This window comes from Ambystoma mexicanum, chromosome 11, assembly GCF_040938575.1.
Source record: "Ambystoma mexicanum isolate Mex_15411 chromosome 11, UKY_AmexF1_1, whole genome shotgun sequence".
In the NCBI taxonomy this organism is placed as follows: Eukaryota; Metazoa; Chordata; class Amphibia; order Caudata; family Ambystomatidae; genus Ambystoma; species Ambystoma mexicanum.
In genome coordinates this window covers 1,009,383,317-1,009,410,258 of record NC_090934.1, presented here as the reverse complement: position 1 = coordinate 1,009,410,258, position 26,942 = coordinate 1,009,383,317, and the positions used below count along the sequence as shown (strand labels likewise).

General features: G+C 44.8%; 1 protein-coding gene across 6 annotated transcripts in view; it reads right to left on the bottom strand.

The window, feature by feature from the left end:
• Positions 1 to 26,942, bottom strand: part of UACA (uveal autoantigen with coiled-coil domains and ankyrin repeats) — a 523,730-nt gene that overhangs the window by 177,531 nt on the left and 319,257 nt on the right. For all 6 annotated transcript variants that reach the window (XM_069624208.1, XM_069624210.1, XM_069624213.1 and 3 more), the window contains exons 8-9: positions 15,085 to 15,266; positions 14,103 to 14,140 (exon numbers count right to left, since the gene is read on the bottom strand). In XM_069624208.1, the coding sequence (XP_069480309.1) occupies positions 14,103 to 14,140; positions 15,085 to 15,266 (220 nt within the window). The remainder of the gene's footprint in view (positions 1 to 14,102; positions 14,141 to 15,084; positions 15,267 to 26,942) is intronic.

The following is a 26,942-nucleotide window of genomic DNA, read 5'->3' as shown; positions in this document are numbered from 1 at the left end:
CAAACGCCAATCAGCCAGACCCACTAGAGCCTTGTATTCACACTGCCTCACCATCCCGAAGTTTAATCTAAAAAGAGCCGGTGGAGCTAGCTTCCATGTTCTAGCCGCCAAACAGTGGAACGCCCTCCCCCTCTCCTTAAGAACGGAACCATCTTTTGATGTCCTTCAGAGCCAAAGTAAAGAGCTGGCTCTTAGACAAGAAACACTCATTATTGGCCAAAATTTGCCAACATGTATGAATTGCTATCTGTATAATTGCCAACCAGGGACTCTCGCCTCACTGCAACCCTTGGCGACGCTCCCTGTAGTTCTCCATTTTTTCTCTGTCCTGGACTACTTCAATATTTTGACCAGCCTGTAACCACCGGTCGACTCTCACTTATTGTCTGTTGTAATTTTCATTAATTGTTGTACTGTTGTAACAACTGTCTAAGTTCTGGCGTCCAGTTACCTGAGGGTTTGTTGCACGATTCAAATAAAGAAACTAAACAGACAATCACCTAGTTATGGCTGGTGGCAGTGGACGTGTTCTACCAACTAGTGTGTAGCTTTAATACCACACGCTATGTCCACAGCCTAGGTAGTGCACAACAGGGGCACCCAAGTACCAACTTCAGGCCTACCTTCTTTATAAGCTATTACTAGCGTGGTTGTTCTTTGTCAGCCCTTCTACAATTCTGGGAGGGGGAGGTCTGTGTGTGTGTGTGTGTTTTGCCTTTGGCGAGAACCCTTGGGTGTCCCCGCCTAGGCTCCAGAGAGTCTGGGCACCCCCCTGTCCTTTGTCTGCCGGAGAGCCTGAATAGGACCAGCTCCCACAGGGGGTCTGGCTGTCTCGATTGGACAGCCAAACGCCCCTTTCTGTAAAATGCTGAGAAAGATTGCACAGGAGTGTGCTCAAACTGTATAAAAGGTCAGGCTTCTGGGGTGAAAAGCAAGTCGGCCACTGGAAACTGAAGTAACCGAAGAAGACGGCGACCATAGACGCCTGCAGACCCTTTGCAACACTGAAGAGACCACTGCTGTCCTGACCCCGTTTTCTGTGCGACAGAGGACTCCTCCTTCCGTTGGTCTGGTGGGAACAACCAGTCCCAAGACGAACTTTGAATTGAGCCATCTCCCATGATCCTAGGAGTTTCCAGAGCTGCGGAACCCCAATACGAGGAGACCTGCTGCCTATTTCTAGAACATCATTGTGGAAATGCTGAATCAGTCCAAATCTTTGCTGAACCGTAAGGACACTCCAGAAATCCGATTCAACTTGCCCAGACCCCCTCATCAGAGTGTGGGACTGCAGGAAGCAAAGAAGATTGACGGCGGCGATTCATGTACTTTGTTGGTGCTGCAGAAAAGGCTCCAAAACCGCAGAGTGAACCAATAAGTTGCTGAAAGTCGTGCCCCAGGTCCTACCTCGAGACTGCTGCTGAGAGAGCCCATCCATTATCCTGCCTTCAGTCATCGGATCAAGGAGTCCAGAGGTCGGGTCCAGAGCTTCAACATCACAGAGCATTCAGCACGAACATTTTCCTCTAACCAAAGGTACTGTGGAGAAAAAGGTATTGCTTACTTGATTCCAAGAGTTGCTCCATAATGTTGTAGTGCACCTAGAGGACTGTTAAGAACAGCAGGCGCGATTAATAACCGATAATACAATAACTTTGTCTTTTCCCTTTCCAACATTGCCACAAATGTAACCGCGAACAAACACAAAAGTGAAAGAGTCCTTTGAAGTACATTCTCAAGTATTCCAAAGTGTTCTTGTGTAAATGTCTAAAGTAATTAAAGTGATTCTGGTGTGTGTATATGTAATAAATATATCATTTTAGATAAATTTGAGTTTTATTGGTGTGCATGTCTAACTAGGTTCAGTTTACTTACCTACAGCTCACATCTTCCTCTTAAAATGAGCCGGACTGCTCTGCCACTCTACCAAGGTACTGAGTTAATACAGACTGATACTAAGAGTTGGAGATCTACAAACCACTGCAATAGCTTACTAAAGTCTTACTACCAGTAGGACTTTAGGAAAACCCTCCTAACACCACCATGAAAAGTAAAGGCGGGGCTCCATACAGAGCTCCTCTTCCCTTTCCATAATGCCCGTAAGGGGGAGGTGGGGGGCATGGATAAATCAATAAGGGTGACGGAGGATGGGGAAGATGGCGGCAGGGGAGCCGCCGTGAGGCGGCATGGAATGTGGGCTTTCATTGCCGATTCAAGCCCGTGGTATTTGCCACCCTATTGCCCGGCTCCACCCCAGCCAGGGTGCTAATGACAATTGGTTCTAGTTTGAGAATTTTTCTTTCTGCAGATTTCCCACTGATTTCAATGGGACCCCCAGTGCAAGGCATAAAATAAGCAGTATTGCGTAGCAATTTGCTATGTAATTCTGTAGGTATGCTAATTAAATTGACAATTGTGTAGCGCAGTTGGCTATTTAAATTACCCTGTTCACTGAAAACACAGTTCACCCTGCATTCCTCTCTTACTCTCAGAGCTCTCACTACCCCCTCTTCTCTGTTCATTCCACGTCCAAAGGGGCAAAAGGAAAGAGTGCAGCAGTAATCATCTGCTCCACTGTTCAGAGTCAACGGCCTGTGTGAGAGTGCTAACCAAGAAAAGATCTTTCTTATTCAAATATCTGCAAACCAAACCCAAAGTATATATTGGGATGATATCTTTATTAAGCCAACAATTTTCTGTTTGGCAAAGACCAGTGTGTATTAACTTTATTATAATTTTTTTTTTTTTTTTTAAAGACAGTCTAGCAATTCCATACCTAAAAATGTACGTTGTAAAATAAAGCATAATTACAGTATTTTACTGTAAAACACTGCATTGTCTTCATGCTTTTCAAAACGTTTAGTGTACCTAAATCTCAGGGTCAGCTATATTTCATTTTGTAGGGGAAGGTGCATCATATTGACAAGTGACCACTTTTGAAAATGTACATGATCACACGACCGTATGCCTTTGAAGGAAAACCTAGTTCCGCAACCTGCTGGTTGCATACATCTGTGCATCCAGTGCCCAGCCCATGATCTGATCCAAAGCTCCTTGACATTCTATCTTATTACCATGTTGATGAAAGGGAAATGGCTGCAAACTAATCTAGCTAGTTTCCGCAGCTTTCTGCCTGCGCAAAGTGATGATCAATAGTTCCATCCAACCTATACATCTACAGACCTACAGCAATACCATGCGCTGTAGCTAGCCTCTAGAGCTCGCTTTGCTCTAGGAGTAGGATTGCATTATTTAGTAGCACCTGGGGACATTGCTGCCCAATAAGGAGGCTGAGAACGCAAGTGGAATCCACAAGTAGCTGTCTGCATTTCATGCCAGCCTGCTGCACCTCTGCCGAAACTTCACCTTGTCCTTGGAGGTAGTGCCCCCTTTTTCCCCTCGAGTGCCTCGTCTTGAACCTCCCTGCCAAACCTCTTGAGCCACCTTCAGGTCCTGGAAATAGGTATTTCCAATAAGTGACGCATGCTATTTCTTTTTAAGGGAAGCATTTATTGTGCAAATTCTGGATCCCTTAATAACGAACAAAAAAAGTGTCAGCACCACAGATGGCATCACTGAGTGCTAATTTCACTAACTACTTTTGTCAGTGTGCAGGTCTGGAATGCTGCGCTTGGGCCTTCCGGACTTGAGCTTGTGGGCAGTTACTAGCTCTGCCATCCCCTGAATGTAATGTGTAAGACTATATTGAAAACAGTTGATATCAATGACTGGAAAGGGCCATCTTGTCGACCTGAAGTTGACAATTACCCTGTATGCCGCAACACCATAGTATGTACTTAGACTGCAGCTAGGACATTTGGTTTCATGACAATTCTGAACTTCTCCACAGCAAGTGATGAGGCAAGCATTCAGTATACGAGACACTGCCCTCTGCAACACCGGCTGCACCTAGCTGCGCAGAGCCATACAAATCTGTTTCAGAGCCTTTTTAGCATATTTATTTATTTTAGTCTATTCGTGCAGCTAACCTTTACACTTTGCAGACACTTACCTCACTAATCTCTTAATTCAAAGATACACAAAAATGCTGCATTGTTGCTCATTTTATGTCTAGGGTACAAATCGCTTTGGTGACATTAAAAATATATGTACGAAGTTGCTAATCAAATAAGTTTGTCTGCTATTCAAGAACATTTTAATTATCTAACTCTGCAAATCAATTTTTGAAAAATAATGTATGCCTTGCAGTGTATCAGTGTAACTACCTCCCCTCTCGAGCTCTTCGCTCCTCTCAGGGTCAGTCGTTTTTCAGAGAAACTAGCTGGGGGTAGATCTCCGTCTTCGGCTGGGGCCACCCTCTGGAACAGCCTCCCTGCCAGCACCTCAAGACCTTCCTTTTTTTTTCTGCCTTCGCTCCCCCTCTCCCCTGCTGATCTGTTCTCTCTTGGCACTGTGCACCTGGCCACCATCTGTCCTCCGGACCCAGGCACCTGCTCACCCTGCCACCCTCACGCACTGCCTCCGGGCCACCCCTTGCACTGGGGTCTGTATCTGTACCCATACAGCCAACCCCTTTTTCTTCCTGCACTTATCAGACCATCCCTGTCTGCTGCCTTAAACCTAGCATTTGCAAATTGCTCGCTGCTCTACCACTGTGTGTTGCCTTTATTATTTATTTATTATTATTTATCTGCTTCTCCTCTGCTTCGCACTTTCCACCTCTCCCCCTTCCATGCACTTTTCCCCTCCCCCTCTCAAATGCACTTGTGCGTTCTCAATGTCATTGGCCCGGTAAGATCGCTGTTTTGTTCTCCCCTGTTCACCTCTCTTGCCTTGTGGCGCTCTGAAACACTTGTGTATGAGCGCGATAGAACTAGAATATCAATATCAATATGTGTTGGAATCCTGGATGACATGAGGTGAAGAAAGCCTTTTAGCTACATTCATTACTTTGAGATCAGGCAAGGTTTTCACACCCGAAGATTTTTTGATTGGCCCAGATTAAAAACCAGTCTGTACATGGCAATAGGGAGCCAGTTCTAAGAACACATCTGGGTAATACTCACAAACATTGTTTAGGAGGGATTTTCAGAACCAACAATCTGAGGGGGTTCTCATGGGCCAATCTAGGTGATCAAACAAAGGATTTTATATTTGGACTTACCATACTTCAAGGTAGTGTAGGCTGAGCAGTAAGGTAGGCTTAGAAATTCAGGGGATTGGTATGTAAATTCAGTAAAAAGCACAAAGTCAAGTAATAGAATTCCACACAGAAGTATACAAGTATACTATTAATTAGGCCCAGACACACTTGTAAGTCAAACTCAAGGATACTAAATAATACAGCACACACTTATATACACAGTACATGGGCGAAAAAGGGGTACCAATCAACAGTTTCAATCAATACGGTGAAAAGTTATTCATAATAGTAAAGACAGTAATGTGGGGGAGCAAGGTGGATAAATAAAATACACCCTGCCATATAAAGGATATGAGGCAACCTTAGCTTGAGCAGCCGTCCTGAAAAATAGCCCTCCCAAGGTAGTGAAGTGTCACTGGGGACATGTATGCCATTGGTTGCTTTGCAGGATGCCCAGTGGTCGCAGTTCAGTGGCTTAAGAAAGCATCTGGTTTAGGTCTGGCTAAGCAGCAATTCTGATCTCTAATGCAGATGCATTCCAGAACAGCTTCATCATGATGGCCTAGATGTACTTGACTCGACTATGGAGACTCCCATGTTGAGGTTTAAGACCCAAGAACACAACTGGCAAACTGAAGCAGCAAAAAAAGGAAAAAAAGGCTAGGCTCAATTTATGGCAGAAGCACAAAACAGGCACCAGGTAGGCCCCTCTTCAGGATGGAGAGCAGCTGATGCAGGCGAAGATGTTCCTGGGCTGCAAGCTGAAGAGCTGCCATGTACCAAGCTCCAATTCAGGACGGTGTCCAATCTCACAGAGAGGACTTGTTGGTCCCCCAGAATGGTCAGGGGACAATTTCGAGGTCCACTGATGGCAGGACCTTGATGATGATGCAGGACATGCGACTGTTTGGTAGCACTAGCCATAGTGAGGTAGGTACACACTAAGGTCTTCCCTGGTCATAGGAGATTAAACGGAGGAGGCCCAGTGATTGGCTTTAACAATGCTGGATGCTTATGCTGCGGTCACCCAGGTCTTCACATACCAGATTTCTCTCTTCTGATTTCTTGGTCCTGTGGGCGACCTTCAGAATGGCTCGAGACCCTCCAAAATCCAGACTGAATGGTTACTTTAGCCCACTAATAGGAAGGCGCTGCACCATGGATTCTGCACAGCAGTGTCTATCCAATCATGGACAACGAGCTACCCAGAGTTTCCCAGCAACATACATCTGTTGGGAGAAAACGCAACTGGGACCAGACAGAACGAATCCTAGTTTCAACCAGTACTAAACAGACAATGATGCACTGACCATGGTTCCTGAATTGAATAAACCCTATGCAAAAGTGCATTCCCTTAATTTGGACGTTTCTAGTTGTGGAGTCTGACAAACTCCATAGGCATCATCTTTTACATTGCGTCACACAGCACCTTCAGTGCAGTGACACTGGGAAGTCTTTCATATTCCGCAAAGGTTTAAATACCTTCTCTGGGATAAACTACTGTTTCCTAGAGCTGTAAAGTGAAATTGACTTTACTTACATTTGTAACTTTCTAGACCCAGCACACACTATCTTACAATAGGGTGCTGGAGGGGTTACTTAGTTTCCCCTTTGTCTAGCTTCTCATGTAACATTTTTATGTCACCCTTTACTCGATGAATGGCTGGTGGCAGTGGTTTACTTTTAACTACTGTGGTGTGCATTTACTGCGGGCTGCGTTTGCAGCTGCAGTAAAGCACCCAAGGGTGCCATGTTTGTCAAAATGGCCCCAGTCTTCTTTTTTCACCATTTCTTTGTGGAAAGGTCCTTCTTGAGATTTACCCTGCATGCCAAACCAGGTTTGGTCCCTTTGTTCGCTTTGCCTTTGGCAGAATTCACGAGTGAAGGCTGCCTCTGGCTCCAGGGTGTCTGGCGGGGGCCAGAAGTGAGGAAGGTGCCCAAAACTCTCTGTGATTAGTCTCCTAGGAGACCCCAATGCACTCTGTGGTGATTGGCTGGCTGACCATCCGGCAAGGACAGCCACACTGGAATGAATGGGAGAAACCTGAATAAAAGTCGAGGATTTTGGCTTGGAAGGCAGAGTCGATCACTGGACGAAGGAACCGATTAAGAACTTGAAGAGGGCGCCTGCTGCAATTCCTGGACTGTTGGTTTGCCCGTTGAAGCCTGCTGCTGTGCTGAAACTCAAAATTCGTATCGACAGAAAAGCCTGTGCAAGGACGACTTCTCCCTTTGAGATGGTGGGACCAATCAACTCCAAAGTAAACCACCTGGACATCTTCTGAGCTGGTTGAATTTCCACAGAGTTGCTGCTGGAAACCGAATAGTCGGGGAGAGGAACACCAGATTGTGATCGTTGCTTTTAAGTTGGCCAAAAGCCAGGAAGATCCTCCGCACTCCCAGGAAGCAGGACTGACCGAGCTCGAGCCCCCTCAACAGAATGCAGGATCCCAGAAGCAAGGAAAGTCCATCTCAACAGCTAGAAACTGCAGTGTTGCTATTTGCGGTAGTCGCGAGGAGCTGAAACCCCGAAGTGCCACTTGTTTGAAGATTGCCGGTTGCGAGCGGTGACCGTCCCATTGCAGGTGCAGGAGTCCCCACAATTCCTCCCTCTTGTCCCCACGACTGAGGCCCCGGAACAGTGAGATCTGCAGGGCTTCACAGGAACAGAAGTCATCTGCTGCACTTTTTCTTCAATAAAAAGGTACGGTAAAGTCTGAGAGAACTTACCTCTTATTGTAGAGTTGCTTGCATCTTCTACTACTCACAAGCTTAAACAGCTTGTGGCCCTACATTGATTCTTCCTTTCTTCAAAGACTTCTAAAACATTGTGCAAAGAATTTTCTTACTTACCTACCAGAAGTGCTTCAGCTCATATAGACTGTTGGCCATTCACTTTAGCTTAACCTGTTATACTGAATGACTCTGCTTAGGGGATCCAAAAGTATTTGCCTGCTTAAGAAAATGTGTGGTCTCTTGCTGTTCTAATAAGATTTTCCTTAGACCAATTTCTAAGAGTATTCTAAATGCAACAGTAAGATATTAATGTCCCCAGCACCCTAACTATTGAAGTCACCTGAGGGTGTAGGTTGTGACTGTGGGCCATCCCAAAAGGGTCTTTACTGATTTAGAAACGAAGATTGTGTAGCTTTGGAGTGTATTTGTGTGTTGCTTCTATATGTCTCCCTTCTGAAGAAGGCTTATTCTAACCGACTGATACATTAATAATTTATCCAAGAAACCTTGTGTGTAAGTGTTTATTTGAATACTTGTCACTGAATCTCTGTGTAACTCCCCTACAGCTCACATTGACCGCTCTTGAGATAAGCCTGGATGCTCAACACACTAACAACCTGTTTAGTACAAACTTATACCAAAGATTGGGTTCCTATTGCCAGGTCAGGGTTGTTGTAGTGCACCCAAAGGGTACTGCATACAATCTTGCCTAACAGATGGTCTGGAGGGTTGCCAAGAGCCATGCCAGAGGTTAGGATTAATTCTAAACCTTCCAGCCATCACCCCTTTGCTTTTGCTTTGTCACCGCAAGTGGGGCGGGTATGCCCAGACGTGGGTCCCGTGCCTTTTGGGCCTAGAGACCCAAGCTACTCCTCACTGATGAGGCTCAACAAGGCCAAAACATGTTTGGGGATGCTTGTGGTCTCGTGCGAAAGGGATGTGACCAAGCAGTTCGGGCTGGACTGCCCCTTTTGGGGTGGGACCAAGCCTGATTTGCATATGGTCTTTCCCCTTCTGTATTGGCTTGGCATGCAACAATGGTCTGGAGAGTTGCCCAGAGCAATGCCAGAGGTTAAGATTCATTCTAAACCTTCCAGCCATCACCTCTTTGTTTTGGCTTTGTCCCTACTCTAATAGCCTTAGGGACTGATCAATGCCCCCAAAGTAAAGGTGATCAAAGCTAAAAAGGCAGTACTGAACTCTAATGTCAGCCTCTAATGTCAGCCAGTATTCCAAAACAGACAGGTATTCTTTCAGCATATCTATTTGACAGTGTGCGCTTTTCTCTGTTCTTCAAGTAAAACCCCAGTTAATTTTATCATGTGAATTAAACAGGCTAATGACAGTGAGCCAATGTTTACCCTTTTCCTGAAACACAGCTGTGCACCTTCATTCTTTTACTGAAATAATGCCCTATCTAAACTGGCTCGAATTTTATTTTGGGGCTTTCTGGTCCTGCCCTCTCTGAACCTCTGAAGTGTCACTGGAACTCCCCAGTGCCTGGACCATCCTCCGAAGGGACACTGCTGCTGCCTGAAAGCTGTCCCACCTCGAGCCTTGGTGCTATGCAGATTCATTTCTTGTGGCACTCAGGCCTTGCTGCATGCTTCTGCTCCCCACTGTGAAGGGCCTGCCTGGAACTTGTATTCAACTGCCCTCTGGGCAAGGTCAACTAAGCAACTCACTCACCTTCAAGTGTCCAGGAGGTCTTCCAGCATCATGGAGGTTCGAGCAGTCTTCCTACACCAGGGGTCTGCATCAGCCCTACCCAAAAGAGTCAAAGGCGAGGGTTCATGGAAGTCATAGTCCAAAACATCTGGAGAGCCACAGGCTGCAGACCTCTTTCCTACAGAAGGTGGTTGCTGGAGCCGTTCGTCTTGCGAGTGAACAAATCCATTTCTAGACGGCCCCAAAATAGACACCATAAACTAACTCTGTGCCCACACAGCCGCTGAATTATTTGCAACCAGAACAAAGGCATGAAGAATCGTCCCCAAAAGCTCTTACATTCCTAGCAGTTTATCTTTGATTTGGAATTTGGGGTTAGACTGCACACCATTATTGAAATTCCCCTGTTTCCAGAGGAATTCCAAGCATGAAGTCCGATCCCTACATTTATCCTTAGCTGACTGTGGGTGGTGGATGTGTGGTCTAGGATTTCTACCTGGGTACCCCCCAGTACTTGGGAATTGAGGATTGTACCATCCCTTAGTGGGAACCCTTCATCTAAATCTGGTTTATATTTATCTATAGAAATGCACTGTTGGCTTTGGACAAAATCTTTTGGGAACTAAGCTGCCTTCACCCCCTTTTTCAAGTGCTTACATTTGAACATGTACTACCGAAATGTTGGATAGTGTACCAGAGTTCCGGTGGGACCTGGTTAAGTAGGGAAGGAATAGCTTTACATTTTAGCTTATAATTATTAAATGTATTGTATTTTAGCTGTCATTTATGTAGAGCCTTTTACAATTATTATAGTCTCAATGCGCTGGTGGTGTGAATGCCCTCAGGGACCGAAGTCCTGAGTGTTGGAGGTCACAGAATAGGGTTAGAATGTGTGTGTGCCTCAGGGTAAATAAGGCTTAGCAGGGCTGGCCAGGCTCCAGTAGAAAGCAACCCATGAGGTCAGGCATATGGATAGATGCTCAGAGGAGTCAGGAGATGGCATCAGTGCTAGAGTCTCGCTGTGTGTCCAGTGTGCCCAACGTTGTCGTAGGTCTTCGCTGCATACTGATGTTGGGGGTGTTGAAGAGCAGTCAGGTGTAAGTAGGCTTAAAAACATTATGTGTCCAGATAGCTAGAATGTTGTCAAAGGTCATAGCTGCATTCTACTGTGAGTGGATGGATAGCCATTCCTTTGCCAGATGTTCACTGATGTGATGCAGTTCTACATACCACAATGGTATTGACTGTTTAACCATTTTTATTGTGTTGTTCCTCCCACTTTAGATTAAACAATATTGCTTGTGATATGTATTGTGTGACTTATCTGGTGGGGGAATGAGGAGGAAATGACCCTCAACCACCCCAAACCCTGTACCAGAGTGCATCTTGGCTGATTTCCCGCCCTGTTTATCTGGAATTTCCATGTACTGCTGTCTGACAGGAAGCAAGGGGGGGGGTTGGGCAGCAGGGACCGCGCCGGCAGCCATCCGGCAAAGAGCAAGGAGGAGTGGAAACACTGTCAACCTGCCCAGGCCCCATGGAATCATGAGAAAAGGGATGCCTCGGGAAAGATGGAGGGTTCCCCCGCTCGGGAAGGCTGCTGAGGATGTGCAGCAGAAATAGGGGCTAAGGCCCTCATTTCATAACCCCAGCTGCACATACATATCCCGGTTCAGGATTCAAATATCCTTTGAGCTATTTCGCTCCTAGTTATAGCCAAGGAGAGTCTGCCTGGGTTGACACAAACAACTACCAGGAGCTACTTTTGACTCCTAGGTTATCTGGTGTCATGCACACATACATTTCCAAGATGAACTCTGTGTGTTTGGGAATGGGCATGATGGAACATTGGGATACATTTAAAAGACATTTATGGCATAATGGGCAAAAATATATATACTTTGCATAAGTAGGCTTTCCTGTTTTCAGTGAAACCCGATCAACACCGGAAAAACCATCCTCCAGAAGAAAAAGTGTCTCCTAGGTTTAAACTGAAAAACACTGTTTCCCCCTATCCCAGTGGTGCCTTAGTATGAGCAGGGATGGGAGGAAGTTTGGAGTTGAAGGGGTGGCTGGAGAGGGGGCTTGGCAGACAATAGAAAAACGGGCCCTATACACCCGCCCCCCTCATGTATGCTTGTTTGCTTACTCTCATTGCTTCCCCGCCTTTCCCCAGACCTTATTCAAAAACATGCTGTGGGGACAAAAGTTCCCACACAGAGTGAAGTGAGAGAGCCATGCTCATCCCCACACAAAACATTTTATAGCACATGTTGCAGCAGGAATAGGAATAAAAGCCATATGATTTACAGCAAGGTGTAAACATAACATAACATATCAGCAACAATCATCTAACCTGCTGAATTGCCTTTGCCACATTCTGCTATAGGATCCCCAGATATTCCCACACCCGGCAAATAGTTTTGGCTTACTCACCCCCTCCAATCAAGCCTCAATGGGTACATTAATGAGACTCCCTTCTCATTTTGCAGGGAGCAGCACTTGATAAACCGTTATCTGTTTGGAGTTGATTTCTTTTGACAGTCAAAATAATCCTTATCTCCACCAAAGTGAATGCTCTCGGGAAAATCCTTTTATCACACTATGCCTTATCTGCTAAAATTAGAAGTCTCTACAATGTGGAAATGTTTTCCCAAATCAAGGTCTTCATGGAAAGAAAAGGGCAAGGATGGGCAAATAGTCCCTGAAAAAGTATTGCACCATTTACAACAATAATTTTTACTTGGATTAGCACATTCATCTTTATTCTCCGGAAAGTGTTCATAAAATCTTGCTCTTACCCTACTTATGCATGCAATGAAACAATGAATATTCGTGTTTACACTGGAAAAAACAGTTGTCCATGATTTTTTTAAGTCAGCAAACGGAAAAACACTGAAACAGATAATGAACCTTTTGGAAAACACTGAAGGAATTGCCCTGGAAGTAAAAAAATAATAACCCCCTAAAACAGGAAACCCTATACATAAGGTATGGTTTGCACCATATGAGGAAGTTTGATTTGCTGCGCCCCATTTACCAGCTCTTTGTTCCCCAGAAGTAGCTCTGCAGCTCACTCTACAATGCCAGATCCCCAGGAGCTGCTCTTCAGAGCCTTACTTGGATCCATGCGGTTTAAGGAAAAGTGTAGATTGGATCAGGAGAAAGGATCGTTCCCCAAGAGAGAAGGACGATTAGGGAGAGTGCTGGAAGCAGGCAGGTGTGCGTTATTTAGGTGAGGTCAGCAGTACAGGAGAAAGTAGACCAAGAGAGCAGTAGGAAATGGCAAGGAGCATCACTGTGTGGAGCAGACTGGTGCAGGAAGCCTGGAACTGGCAAAGGAGGCCCCCAGGGTCTGCAGTGCGAGTCAGCATGGGTAGGATATGGGTGCGTAGAAAGGGACAGTGTAAGGAGTATCTATACGTTTTTGTGAGTCAAAGAGGGGAGAGTAGTAGTGGCGGGAGAGTAGTACTGGGTGGGGAGAAGTAGTGGAGGTAGAGAAGTAGGAGGAGTAGCAACATCAAAGGGTGGAGGTGTGTGCCAAGAGAGGAGTGAAACATTGTAGGGACAAGAGACTGGTGAGAAGAGTACAGAAAGGGTGAACCGTTAAGAGAAGAAGGGAAAGAGAAAAGGTGGGGGTGCAGGAGCATGAATCTAACTCCCAATGCAAAGCACCTCCCAATTAACTTGGAAACAATAACAAATGGCTTGCGTAGGGGGCAGTTAGATGTCCCTCAGGGTGTGTAGAGTAAACCTCTTGCGGAGATCACCAGCAGCCTATGAGAAGAAATACCCAGAAAGGGGTTACAACACAATAGGACTAACCAGAGGGTTATGGACGCCTGGATTAGGGAAGGATCCCAAGAGAGACAAGAGAGAGGGGACTAACCATAGGCCCTATGACCTACAAAAATATTAACACAAATCCTTGGACCGTCCTAGACAATTGCTTAATTTTACTGTATATAAAGTGGAAGTAGCCACAATGTGTGGGTTACCAAATCTGTATGTATATGCGCATATTATGATTTTGCCTAGCGACTTGTAGTGTTGATTATTAGTACACATTCTTTTAATAAAGAGTATATTTAAACATCTCTGTGGCCACTGAATTACTTGTCAAATGTATTTATGTTAACTGCACCTGCCACCAAGCCCCTGATAGCTTATGTCTTAGCCTTGCTGCTAAGTCCATGCTACCCAAAGAGTTTTCGTAAGACTAAAGTGAGAAAAGCACTCGCCGGTTGGCTTTCCACAAATCCATACCAGTGCTGGTTTTGAGAAACTCTTTACAGGTAGAAAAACAAACTGGAGAATTTCATATCAGATCAACAACTAACTGAAAAGCCTTTGGCCCGTTGAAGCGTTGGAGAAGTGCATAGCTCCCTATTTCAGGGAAGCAATGTCCATACGTTTGGCCTGAGTCGTACACCACAGGAAAGGGTCATAGCAAGACACTGGCATGTGATCAAAAGTGACGATGAGAAGAATAGCCAATGTGGGGGTTAAAGAGGACACGCTGTGCTACTTTCCCACAGGTAATGTTTCAATACCATATTCAAGAATAGCTGCTTGCTTAAAAAGGCTGGCTTACCATGGGAACCTGTGGACCCTTGCGCACAGACTCCCGTCCTGCAGGAAAGAAAAATAAAAAGCAGTGTTTGTATTTTTAGAATTAGGTCATTCTGCAATCAGGCAGACAAACATGCACAAATGCACTACTCCGGGTGTATCTGCAGTCCCCACCAGCCAACAGAAACCAAAATCTGAATCGCAAAATTGGGCGCCAGGGAAGAACCATCCCTCTATGAAATAGAAAGCCCCCCCCCCTCCAATCTCCTTCACTTCACCCGCTTTCCCTCCTTGAACAAGTCACAGGCTCCATCAGACTACACCCTGAGGTTTATAAAGTAGATTATTACGGCTGACCACATGGTTCCGTCATCAACACAGTGTAATCTTTGTTTTCCCATTACAGCCAAACGAAATCTGAGGAGTTGTAGTATAGGCCGGCAGAAGAACCACCTTAAAATGGTTTGTAAACAATGTCCAGACCAAGAGAACTGGGGTCCCTAGTGACATGTAGTTTGGTACCCTAAAGATATACTTTGCAAAAACAAAACTTTAAACAATAATGCAAATGGGAGGAAAAGATACAAGTGGAACTTCGAACCCCTTCGGAGACTAAGCTATAAGGAGTAATTCAGATCCTTCAGAAGAGAGTTATAAGACAGCCAACCCCACTTCTAGGAAATAAAAGTTGGGAATATCAGTGACCTGAGCTAAAAAGTTACAGAAATCCATTCAGAAACAGGAGTTTCAAGAAGTGTCTGAGACCCCCTTCAAATACAGAAGTTACGCAGTATGCCAGAGATGAGGATACAGAAGCTGAAACTGAATACGTTCTCTAGCAGCCGTCTAACAAGGGAACAGAGAACCAGCAGTCCCCCGCTCTACATTAAATTACCAAATGTAACATTGTTAAAACTAGGTGCATGAAAATGCAGAGTATATGAGCCAGCAGCTGACCTTTTTACACAGTTGAAAAAAGAATTGCAAGAACATAGCACATGTACCTTTGCCTGTGCTTTCCACGGCAGACCTGATCATGGCCAGAATCTCAAGATTATCTCCAATTCTAGCGTAGTAGGAGCTGTCATGACCCAAGGAATCCAAGAGGTTTGCATCAGCTCCGTTCTTCAGCAACACCTCCACTGCATCTTTACAGCCGTATTCACAGCCCAGCATCAAGGCTGTCCTAGGTACAAACACGGAAAAGTTGCAGATTAGTGGTTATTAAGCACTCCTCGGGATGTTATGTCAGAATGCAGGGCAACATGGGAGGAGGCGCGGCAGCAACATGTGGGCAACAAGGGGCAGACAGAGCAGAATTCGGGCCAATGGACTTCAAAGGCAAACTGCGGTGGAGGGGGTCTGCAGCCTTAGGAACGTTTTTCTTAAGTCCACCCAAAAGGACGTTTATAAAACTATACTTTGGGCAATACAGAAACTCCAACTTTTAGTATAAAGCTGTACCACCGGGTATGTTTTTAGCAATGATGGAGAAGTCAGGCTTATCTCAGGAAGGAGAAAGGGCTGTAGGAAGGTACAAAGAACTTGTAGAATACATATAGTCCAATGAAACACAAATACACTGATGTATTGTAAAATTAATGGTTTATGTATATACACACAGGCAAAGAGAATTCTTTAGAAAGGTATGTACTATTATAAGTCATAAACACAATATAAAAACCAACACAATATGTAGGTTAAGTAAACCACAGTATATGATCACATTTAGAATAGCAGTATGGAATTCAAGGTAAGTAAAACCCAGTGTTACACATTTAAAATGGCAGTATGCTACTCAAGGGAAGTAAATTCACATTACTAGACTTTTAGAATGACTATGTAATTCAAGGTAAGCAGACCCTATTGGTAGTAAACTGCTACACTTATTCTGTTTCAAGCAACAATACAGTTATACTAATAGTACTTTCTAGAATAGTGGAACACAATCCAAAAGGTAAGCAAATAACTTTGGAATACTTTTCATAAGGGCAGTAAGCACTTCACAAGTAAGTAATAACTTTGACTTGCAATGTATTCTATTTCAGGAATTTTACAGCACTAACACATAGCAAGTAAGTACTTTGCCAACGCTTGTTACAATTTGTTCACAGAGGCCTCTCACTTTAGAAGTCCTTCCCTAATCTAGGGCATGAGTGTTCTCAGCGGCAGAAGGGGGACACTGGTGGTCCAGTGGCCAAGAGTAGGGAGTTCAGGATAAGACACAAATGCCGAAAGGTCAGAGTTCCAGAGGATTTCTCGTCAGACAAGTAACATACTTTAGAGTTAGCGTAGTGTTCAGGGACTTCGTAGAAGGCTCCCTACATGTGTTACAGTGTTAAGCCTGGACAAATGGTATGGGTGAACACCTAACTACATGAATCACCACCCTAGTAACACAGGAGCGACACAGACTTTAGGTAAGTATTACCTCAAGCCATAAACCACACAGTACCTCAGCAGTGAAGAAGAGGTTGTGGCGGATGGCTTAACGAAAGAAAGGACACTGGATGGGGAATTACAACAGCAAAGAGGAAAGGCTCCCAGCAGAGGATTCTGCAGTAATTCTTTCGGCTCTGTGGATTTGGTGCACTTTTCAAGGTACCTGATGCAGAACGGTTGGCGTCTGATCGATTAGCCTTGGTATTACCCAAATTGTTTGCATATATGTTACAATTGACCTTCACAATTCGGTCAATTGTGAAAAGGTCAATTGTAATTCGAACAATGGTAAAACTAACAATTCGTATACAACCTTAACCCACTGTCTTGGTCCAGCACTCTGGTGAGGGGACTTCAAGGAGTGGAATCTTGCTTCTGAGGTCCAGCAGGAGTCTGACGTTTCAGCTAGATCCGTTCACAGGAAGACGTTGCACAAAACTCAGCCTCGAGGTCCCAGGGTATTGGCATTTGCAGCCAAGGAAGGTCGCAGCTTGTTGTGGGATGGCTCAAAATGCAGGTCTTTGTAAAACTGATTGGTTCCACCAGTCTAAGTGTCGGAGTCGTCATCTTCGGGACTCGTCTGTCGCATGGATGATGGGGTCAGTGTTAGGTAAGAATTGGTGCAGTCACACTGTGTGCTGTGTGAGACTACAGAAGACTCATCTGCTTTGTATTGGGTAACCCACCTTTAGGTATAGGTGTGTACTGCACACTTGGTAGTGTGACTGAGCAGCCAGGCCTAGCTCAAGAGGGGTAAATGTGAGCTATACAAATGAAATCCGTCAATACAAGTAACCAGGTAACCAGGTAACACTTGCACTCAAGGTTTCAGTTATAGTTATTCAACATTAGTTTTAGAAAAACTTTCTTTAAAAAGTAAATTGTTTGTAACAGTCAAGCAAACTTTGGAATTACTTTTCAAAATCAATAAAGCTGGTGAAAACTCTTTGGAGGTTCAAATACTTTTCTCCTACACCCTGAAGTGACTTCAATAACAAGGCTAGTAATGCATTAATATACAACACGAATATACTCTTTAGACAGCTTCAGAAGGAAGGGTTAAGGAAGAATAGAAAGGTTAGAACATTTACTTAAAATGTGAGGACAATTGGAATCCTCCAATGGAGTCTAGGTAAGCCTTTTCAAGCAGAAACAGTGTTCCACAAATTTCAACCTATGAGGGACAAGCAATGCCAAAGTCAATGGATTGAGAAAGGTGCCTTTAGGAAGCCAGGACAGCCAAAGTCACTTGGACAAAGTTAATAGTTCTGATGCACTTCTTGGATTAAAGTCTTTCACAAAAGTCAGATAGTTCAGAAAATCACTGTAGGCACACAAGCTGTTAAGCCTGTGCAAAGGGAGTTGAAATCAACTTGGAAAGTTAAGCAGTTGAAAATCTCAAGTGAGACAGCACGACTTAAGGCAAGAAGGTAAGTACCCCCAAGCTGAAACAGTAGCTCTGGTTAGAAGAAAAGTGGTCCTGCTGGATTCAGTCTTGCTACAGCCATGCAGACCCTGGTTCCTGAGCCTCAGTCGTGGGGACAAGAGGTAGGACGTCTGGAGGGCTACTGTGCCAGTACTCGGGATGGTCGTTGGCAGCTACGAAATCTGCAATTCAGCAACTGATGCAGAACAAATCTCTGGTTGGACTTTCCTTGCTCCCTCGGTCCTGGACTCTGATGAGGGGATTCTGCATCAGGGATTTACTGCTTCTGGAGTATCCTTCGGAGGCTCCTGGAGTTTTTGGCCGGATTCGTTGCGCGGCAGACATCGCACTCGGTTTTGGACATTCGACCCCTGGCTTTGGGCTTCTGCAGCAACAGAGAGGCACAGCCAGTCAGGGATTGCGCCAAAGTGGAGTTCGTCTCGGGGTTAGTTGGTCCCACTAACCCAAGTGAAGAAGTCGTTCCTTCCGGAGCTTCTCTGTCGATTAAAAAAAGGTCAGCACAGCAGCAGGGCTTCACCAGGCACTTTGAGGTCCAGGAGGTTGCAGCAGACTTCCCTTCACGATTTCTGCTTCAGATGTTTCTTCAAGTGGTCAACTCTGATTCTAGTCCCAAAACTCTCACCTTTTAAGCAAGTTTCCCATTCATTCACAGCATAGGCTATGAATCACACAGCCGGCCAATCAGGACTGTTTTCGTTCACGCACTCCTAGAGACAAAGGACAGGGGAGCTTCGGGAACCTCCCTCGCTTCCTGCCCTTCCAGACCCACTAGAGCCAGGGGCACGCTTCAGGGCTGAAACCCACCAAAGGCAAAACACACAAAGGGCTCAAATCTGTCTCAATGAACAGAGTGAAAGCCAAGAAAGACCCTACAAACAGAAAATGGGAAAAAAAGAAGACAGGGGCCATTTTGACAAAATGGACACCTATGGGTGCTGTACTGCAGCCGAGGGTTCATCCTGTGGTAGAAAAGCACGATGGTAGTAAACATTAAACCACTGCCACCAGCCATTTAAAGTGGTGAGGGTAACAAAAAATGTTACAAGAGAAAGCAGGATAAGGGGCTACTAGGTACCACCCCAGCGCTCCACATAAGTGGGTGTACGCTAGACCTACAAAGAGAAAAAGTAAGATCCATTTTTCACCCAAGAAAAGGTATTTAAACCCTAAGAGAAATCCAAAGGACTTGTCAGTGACACTGCACTGAAGGTGCTGGGTGGCACCATACAAAAAGCAGATGCCTATGGAGATTGTCAGACTCCAAAAACAGTGAAAACAAAATCCTAATTGGAGAAAAACACATGAGACTGTGAAAAAGGTCCCACTCACTCGGGAGTTAAAACGTCCTCTGTCCAGCAAAAGAGCTGGTGGTCTATAAGGTTGAAGGGAATGAGCACAGACAATTCTCCCTAACAGTCAGCACAAGCAGCAATTACACAGCAGGCATCTACAGTCACTGGAATCAGCTACAGCAGTCTTCTCTTCTGCTTCCTCATCGAATTCAGCTCCAGTGGTCGACTTATTTTCAGCTTTCAGATCCAGGCCATTTATCCCGGAACCCAGCCAATCAGCACACATGCTACATTCAAACTTTGGGGGGGTGGCTTTCCTTTTAGGACAGCCAGCCTCCCAGTTAGGACTGGTAGCAAGCAGGCACGCCAGAAGACAAGGGGCTGCAGAGTTTCCGACTCCTCCCTCATTTCCGGTCTTCACAGACACCCTGAAGCCTCGGCAGGCTACACAATTGGTTTCCGTGGAAGACAAATCAAACCAGGACCTCCCCCTCCCAGGACGGCAGAAGGGCCAAGAAAGGAAAAGTGCCTGAAAAATTTCCAAAAAAGAATACAGCCACCATTCTGACCCTTCTGTGCATTACCACGTCTGGGTTGACAGCCTGCAAGTAAAAATGACAAACGTTGGTAGAACACGTCCACTGCCACAAGCCATAGATCTGCTTGTCACTCTAACAGAAATGTTAAAGGAGCAGTGAGAAAGGGGTTACACTATGTAACCCCTCAGCACTCCACATAAGGGGGGGAGGTGTGCTGATCTCACAATGGGGATTGTAGAAAGGATAAAAAGTATCCTTCTACCCTTGGAAACAGTAGTTCACGCAAGGATTCCAAGAGAAAATAAAAAGGCATGTCCAAGTGGCTCCCCAACAACAATGCACAGAAAGTGCTGTGTGCTGCAATAATAGGAAAGTATGATTCCAAAAATAAAGTATGGAGAGTCACAAAAATGACATCCATGGAAAGAGTAAAAGAAAGGGTGAGTGGGGAAAAAGGTTCCCACTCACTCAGGGACATAGAAAAATAATCTACAAGTCCAGCAAAAAGGGCTGGGTGTCTCACAGGTGAGGGAGTTTTAGCATAAATATGAACATCTAACCTAACATGCAAAGCCACACCTCTCCAGGACCCAGTGGACCTCTGAGGGGGGAAAAAAGAAGAAAAAAAAAACAGGAAAATTAAGAAGGAACCTGTTGAGATGGATTTCTCGAATTTGGCCTGGTGGAGAGATTTGAGGAGGGCACCCTAGTTGTAGTGAACAGGGGAGCTCTGGGAGTTTAGCCAAACTCAATCACGCTAAGCGATAGAGTGGTCAAGGCTAAGTCTCAGGAGAGGTGAGTGGAGTCAGGGGTCCACAATGAGACAAGACAGTGAAATATACAATGATTCTGCTTTGACATGTAATTACAAAAATACTATATTTATTCTAGGTCCAATAACAGTAGAAAAATGAATCAAGTAGGTAATATCACACAACAGTCTAAATATAAAACATACAACAACTTGTGGATCTGTAGAGAAAGCGCCGTCTTTGAACAGGTTAGCTTGAAATGAATTAAGAACTATTGAACAACAAATATCACTGTTGGGAACTGTTTATTAGTTCATTGTCTAAGGCCCGTTCTGTGCCGACACATGTTTCGACCACTTTGGTCCTTATCAAGGCGGTGCCTAATTGAGAAAATGAATGTTTCAATCCAATCAAGGTTGATGGGTCAAGATCACTAGCAGTACTATCGCAATCTGGGCTCCCTAACCTTTGGCTCTGCCTTTGGGCTTTTGTGTATTCATCATACATGTTTTACGCACTTATTTTTCATGCACCTATTTATTTTGTTTGAAATGGCACTTACAACATTCATAAGACTGATGGGAGCTTGCGATGAGATTGTTCAGGTAATGTATTTTTTTCCATAACCATAGGACAGGTGTTCCTAACTAACGGTTTTCTTTTTCTTTTTTTGCCACTTTCGACTTAATATTTGTTTTTGTCATCCCGTTTTTGCTTTGTGTTTTCTTGGTTTCATATGTGTTGAATACCAATGCATTGAATGAATATTGCGTGCCTTTGTAATTATGTCGACCTAACATTGTGTTGATTTTGCTCGCATGTGTTAATTTGCTCTGCATTTTTTATAACAACGTTTGTTTGTCGTTCTAATCTTGACCCATCAACCTCGATTGGATTGAAACATTATTTTTTACAACCAGGCCCCGCCTTGATAAGGACCAAAGTAGTCGAAACAAGTGTCGGCACAGAACGGGCCTTAGACAATTAACTAATAAACAGTTCCCAAGAGTGATATTTGTTGTTAATATTTCAAGTTAACATGTTCAAGGACAGCACTTTCTCTACAGATCCACAAGTTGTTGTGTGTCATTAATTCCATAGGTCAGGGGTGACCTATGATCTGACAGATTGCAGCAGTCCATTTTCTAAATTAATGGTCTAGAAGTAAATAAATATTGTCAGTTCTGAGCGCTCTTGCACCCGGTCACCTACACGAAGTTTTCCTCTAAATATAAAACATATATGCATTCACCTTTGGTAACAATACACACAATTCACCTACGTACTTGTAAGGAAAGGTAATTAAGTAATTTGATACCCAGTCCACAGGATTAGGAGCCCTCACTATCTGTCCAACCATAAGTTGAATGGGGCCTTGTGTCCAAAAGTTCAATGTTTCTTTAGGAGAGGGATCACGTTAAGAAATGTTCCCGTGCGGATGGAGGAAAAAGCTTCCAGAAGGCTTCTCAGGAAGTTTACAGCTACGTAAATACTTAAAGTACTGTTACTCTTTTAGAACAGCTAAGGACTTGGCAGGAAGAATGGGAGTCGCTGGAGGTAGGTTTTCCAGCTGTTGGATCCAGTAGAAGATGCCTAGGAGCTGCAGGTGCTAAGAAGATTCCGGTCAGGTCCAGGAGCCGAGTACAACCCTTTCCAGTGAAGAAATACAGCAGGCACTGATGCAGGGCTCTTCAAGAGACTACCAGACCAGGGATGTCTGGCTCCTGCGACAGTCACCGCAAACGGGCAACAACATGCATCTCTCCAGTCACAAACAAAGAAAGCTCTCCAGAACAGGATACCTTGATACTGGGAGGCTAAAACCTGGTAGGAAGGCGACATGTAGGACTAGCTGGCGACCACTGAAGCTCCAGTCTAAAACTCATAATGGCAACGCTTCTGGCACAGTTGACAAAACTGAGCTCGTCAGTCCACCGGATGGTCCAGGGACACTTCCGTAGGCTCCACACTGCAGGATCGTGAGAAGGCATTGAGACTGGTTGGTCCCACAACTCCAAAGGGTCCAAGCACCAGCAAGGGCATACTCAGATCAGGTAGTCCAGCAGGGCTTCAATGAGATAGCAAAAAGAATGGTCATCAGGCCTTCTTCAGGATTTGTCCTCTTGTCTTCCGTCTTCTGCAAAGCTACACAGGATACTTGGCTTCTCTTCCGATCTCCTAAATCCAGGAGAGTGATCAAACCCAAACCCCCTCCCCCGCCCAATAGCAAGGATCTGCACCAACAATTGCTCAATCAGAGATCAATGTGGGCTGACATATGCATGCACACTAGACTCACTGGCACCAGTTTGTGGATTTGGACCAAACAGTCCCAGTCCACCGCCTGGGTCCATACACACATGGCATGCACTAGCCCGCAAAAACAGCAGCTTTGCTGGGAAAAGGATGACCATAAAAGGACATTCCTGGCCTGAGAAGGCAAGAAGAAGGCCAAAGAACAAGCAAAAGATCTTGTGGCAGGGCCATTTTAGGACACTAGCCACTGTTAGTAGCCAAGCACAGTTATGCAAATGGGCACACTAAAAATATAGCAAAAATGGTCAACATGCAACTGCTGCCACCAGCATGTCTTTAGGCACATTTAAAAGTAACCAAAAATCCCTTTGGTAAAAGTATAGGGTGATACAAAAGTAACCGTATTGCACTGAATTGAAAGATGCTGTGTGCAATTTGAAAAGCTTGCCCAAACAGGTAACCTGTCAAAAGGCTAAAGAGGAAAAAACAGTTTCCCAGTACTGCTAGTCCGAACGAGTAGTCAGTTCCCCATAACAAATGGGCAAAAAGGCCAGTGAAGCGGAGGGTTTCACTTTTCTGTAAAAAGTCAGGACTAGGTGTAAACAATAGCAAAGAGTTTGGGGCCCCTTGGAATATGGAGGGAAAGATGCCCAAAAGAGAAATCTTTCCTAACTGAGCCCCAAGACCCAGGAGCCAGTAATCAGTGTGCCAGATTCGCTGAACTGTGCCCAGGAATGGCAAAACAACCAGGTAAATACAAGGCTTCTCATATGGGATCCAGTACCCAAGAATAAACACCCCAGACCAGTGATGGCAGATGAGCAAAAAGAAGGAGAAAAGGGCAAAACTGGGTAGCCAGCAAGAAGAAAACAGTTCTCTGTTGGGACAATGGTGACTGAAAATCACCTAGACGTATAGAGCAGCGGTAGGGTAGTGAGGTCCCACAATACCAAGTCCATGAGGGTAACACAGGAAGACTGGAATTAAACGGCTCAGAAAAAGTTCCAGCACAGGTCATGCAATATAGCCAGTGAGGACGACCATGAGGAGGAAGAGGGATGGATTCCCGCAACAAATAAATCGGGGAATGAGACAAAGGACGCTGGACTCAGGCAGAATTGCAAAATCTGGTCCTAAATATTCAGCAGACTAGCTTCATGGCAAATCCTCCAGCAATTCGGGCAAGAAACCAGGAGACTTGAGGAACGCACAGGCTTTCCCTTAGATGTCTGCATTCAAACAGGCACTGGCCTAAACCAGCCCTCCAATCACACACCAAGCAGACACACAAAAGCTTAGATGGTTGCCCAATTAGAATGGCTCTAAAAGCCACCTAGCATTGTGGACCACCATACATTTTGCATATTAAGACCGTTTAGGACAGGGGAGCAGTCCAAACCATGACAGAGGGGGCACAACAGGCCCCAGACGGAGCCCATGTGTAACTCCCAAGAATCAGTGGGGGGACAAGGGGAACACAAACTGCCTCCTGCTCCTGCAGTGTGTGCTAATAAACATCCATTATTAGTCTCTAATGGATGTTTGTTTGCACACACTGCAGGAGCAGGAGGCAGTTTGTGTTCCCCATGTCCCCCCACAGTTGCATTAACCCTATTTTAACACAAACCCCTCGTGAAAAACAAATTTTGGGTTCACCTGTTGTATAAACTCCCAAGAATCGGTCCAGGATCACAAAACAGTCAGCAGATATGCTGGGTGGCCCATTAAAATAAATGTGGAAAGCTGCAAAAGGAAAACTCTTGTCTAATGATATTTTACCACTTCCTTACCAGAAGCGGAATCCCGATATCACACCATTTGAGTCGGTCTGCCCTTCTGAATTATAATGGTGAAAAATGGGATAACATCTTAGCAAAAAAAGAACTGGTCTCTCAAAAAGAGGGACAACCGAGAGACAACCGTGTTCACTGATGCAGCTTGCTAACTTTATGGTTGCCATAAAAGCAGTCTCCCAGATAACCAGCTCACCCACAATACATGCCATGAGTTTAAATGGTTTGAGGAGTAAGGCATTCAAAACCACGTTCAAGTCCCACACATCGATCGGTCCCCTGACCGGAGGGGAGACTGCCTCAAACCCCGGTTTTATAAGTGTCAAGTTTGAGCCTCTGTATCACAGGACCCAATCACAACAAAATAGGTTTTTCAGAATTCTGCTTGAAATGTCAAAAAATGAGTGAGCCAAATAAATCAAATGAACAGAACTACACTGGCCACGACCAGGGGAGGGAGTGGACTTTACACCCATACAATCCCTATGACGAGGGTGGGGCCAGAGAAGAAACCAATATGCAGGCTTGTGCCAAACCTGCTGAATCATTTTGTCCTGCCCCACGATGGCCGACTGTTGAGACAGATTTTCTAAAGTCCTACCAGACTTCTTAAAAACCATATCTGAGGCAGTACATAAGCTCCACTCTTAGTACAAGCTGTACCACCCGAGAATGTTTTGGTAGCATGGACAGAGCAGCCAGGCTCATCTTAGGCGGGAGAGAGGCCGGTAGCATGGTACAAATGACTACCATACATATGGTCCAGAGAAACACTGAAACACTAGGTTTTGTAAAACTAAAGGGTGTATTTAAATAAAAGTAGGCCAAGATAATTCTTGGGTAAGTAAGTACTATAACACTCATAAACGCAATCATAAAAACCAACTCAATACCAATAGTAGGCAAACAAAGGTATACCCTTATTTAGAGGAGCAAGAAGCAAGTCACGGTGAGTCAGGTCTAAGGTTATACATTCAGGATAGTAATATACTATTTTTGGGGAATACGACCAGGTTAGATATGCTTTTAGAATACAATCAGTATTTCAAGGGTACTTGACTGTCAGTCGTGCAGTGACACCGACTTATGAAATCACATAAAAAACCAACCCTATTACAAGCAAACTCCTTGCAACATTACTCCTAGTAAATCAACTCATACACTTTCTGGAGGGGCTTTAAACTACTCAATTAAAAGTATGAACACTCAATAACTATTTTAGAATGCACTAAGCAAATCAAGTAAAGCAAACCAATATTACACTTTAAGGCACAATGTATTTCAAGGTAAGTAATTGACCTTTTGGTACTAAAACGTCACTAAGGTAAAACAGCTGCCACCAGCCATTCAAATAAACTTGCAATTGTAACAAATAATGTTACAGATAAGTAAGCAAGAAGATCCATTGTATCCCCTCAGCACTTCACATAAGGTTGGCTGTGCTGGCTCACTATATAAAATGTAAAGGGGATGAAAATCCCTCTTTACCCATTGGGAACAGTAGTTCACCGAAGTACATTAAAGAGACATTAACGGGGAAGCCCAAAGGGGCAACCCAGTGTAAGACCAAAATTGATAGGAAACTACACTATAGAGAGACATAAAAAGGTCACCCATAAAGAGTAAAAGACTAGAAAGGGGGGGGGAAGATTCCCACTCACCTAGGGACAAGGCGAAATAAGCCCCAAGTGCAAGCAAAATGTTCTGGGGTTGACACAGGTCAGGAAGAATTATCAAAAATATGAAAATTTTATATATATTAGATGTCCAGTAACAAAATACCGTCCCTGTCCCATGGACTTGACAGCGCCTCAGAAGGAGAGCTGATTTTGGCAGGTGGGTAGGGAGATTGTGAAACAAAGGCATTTTTAAAATGCCTTTGTTGTACAACCCTCCTTCACCCCTCCACTCGCCAAAATCAGTTCAACGGACCCACACAAACACACACATTCACACAGCAACCACTATTATTCATACGAGCGCCCATCACCATACACTCACTCATAATACACGCATCCATACACATATTTAAAGAAAAAATAAATTAACATAAACACACCTTCTGCCCAGTCATCAAGCTTCCTCCCCAGCGTGCCAGCTCCTGAATCATGAACAGGAATCGGGAAGCAAGAGCTTCCTGGTTCCTGCACATGCGTGCAGGGGCCCGAGCATGAGAGCTGAAACGCCCTGCTACAGCTTGCTCTGTCTCTATGTGTGAGGAGGTGCAGGAGTCCCTCAATGAGCTGTGCAAGGCTGGCGAAGTAAAATGCTCCCAGCATTTCATGGCTCATTGAGCATGTGCGGCTGAGGAACTGAACTGTCAAAGGGAAACGCTGTTTCC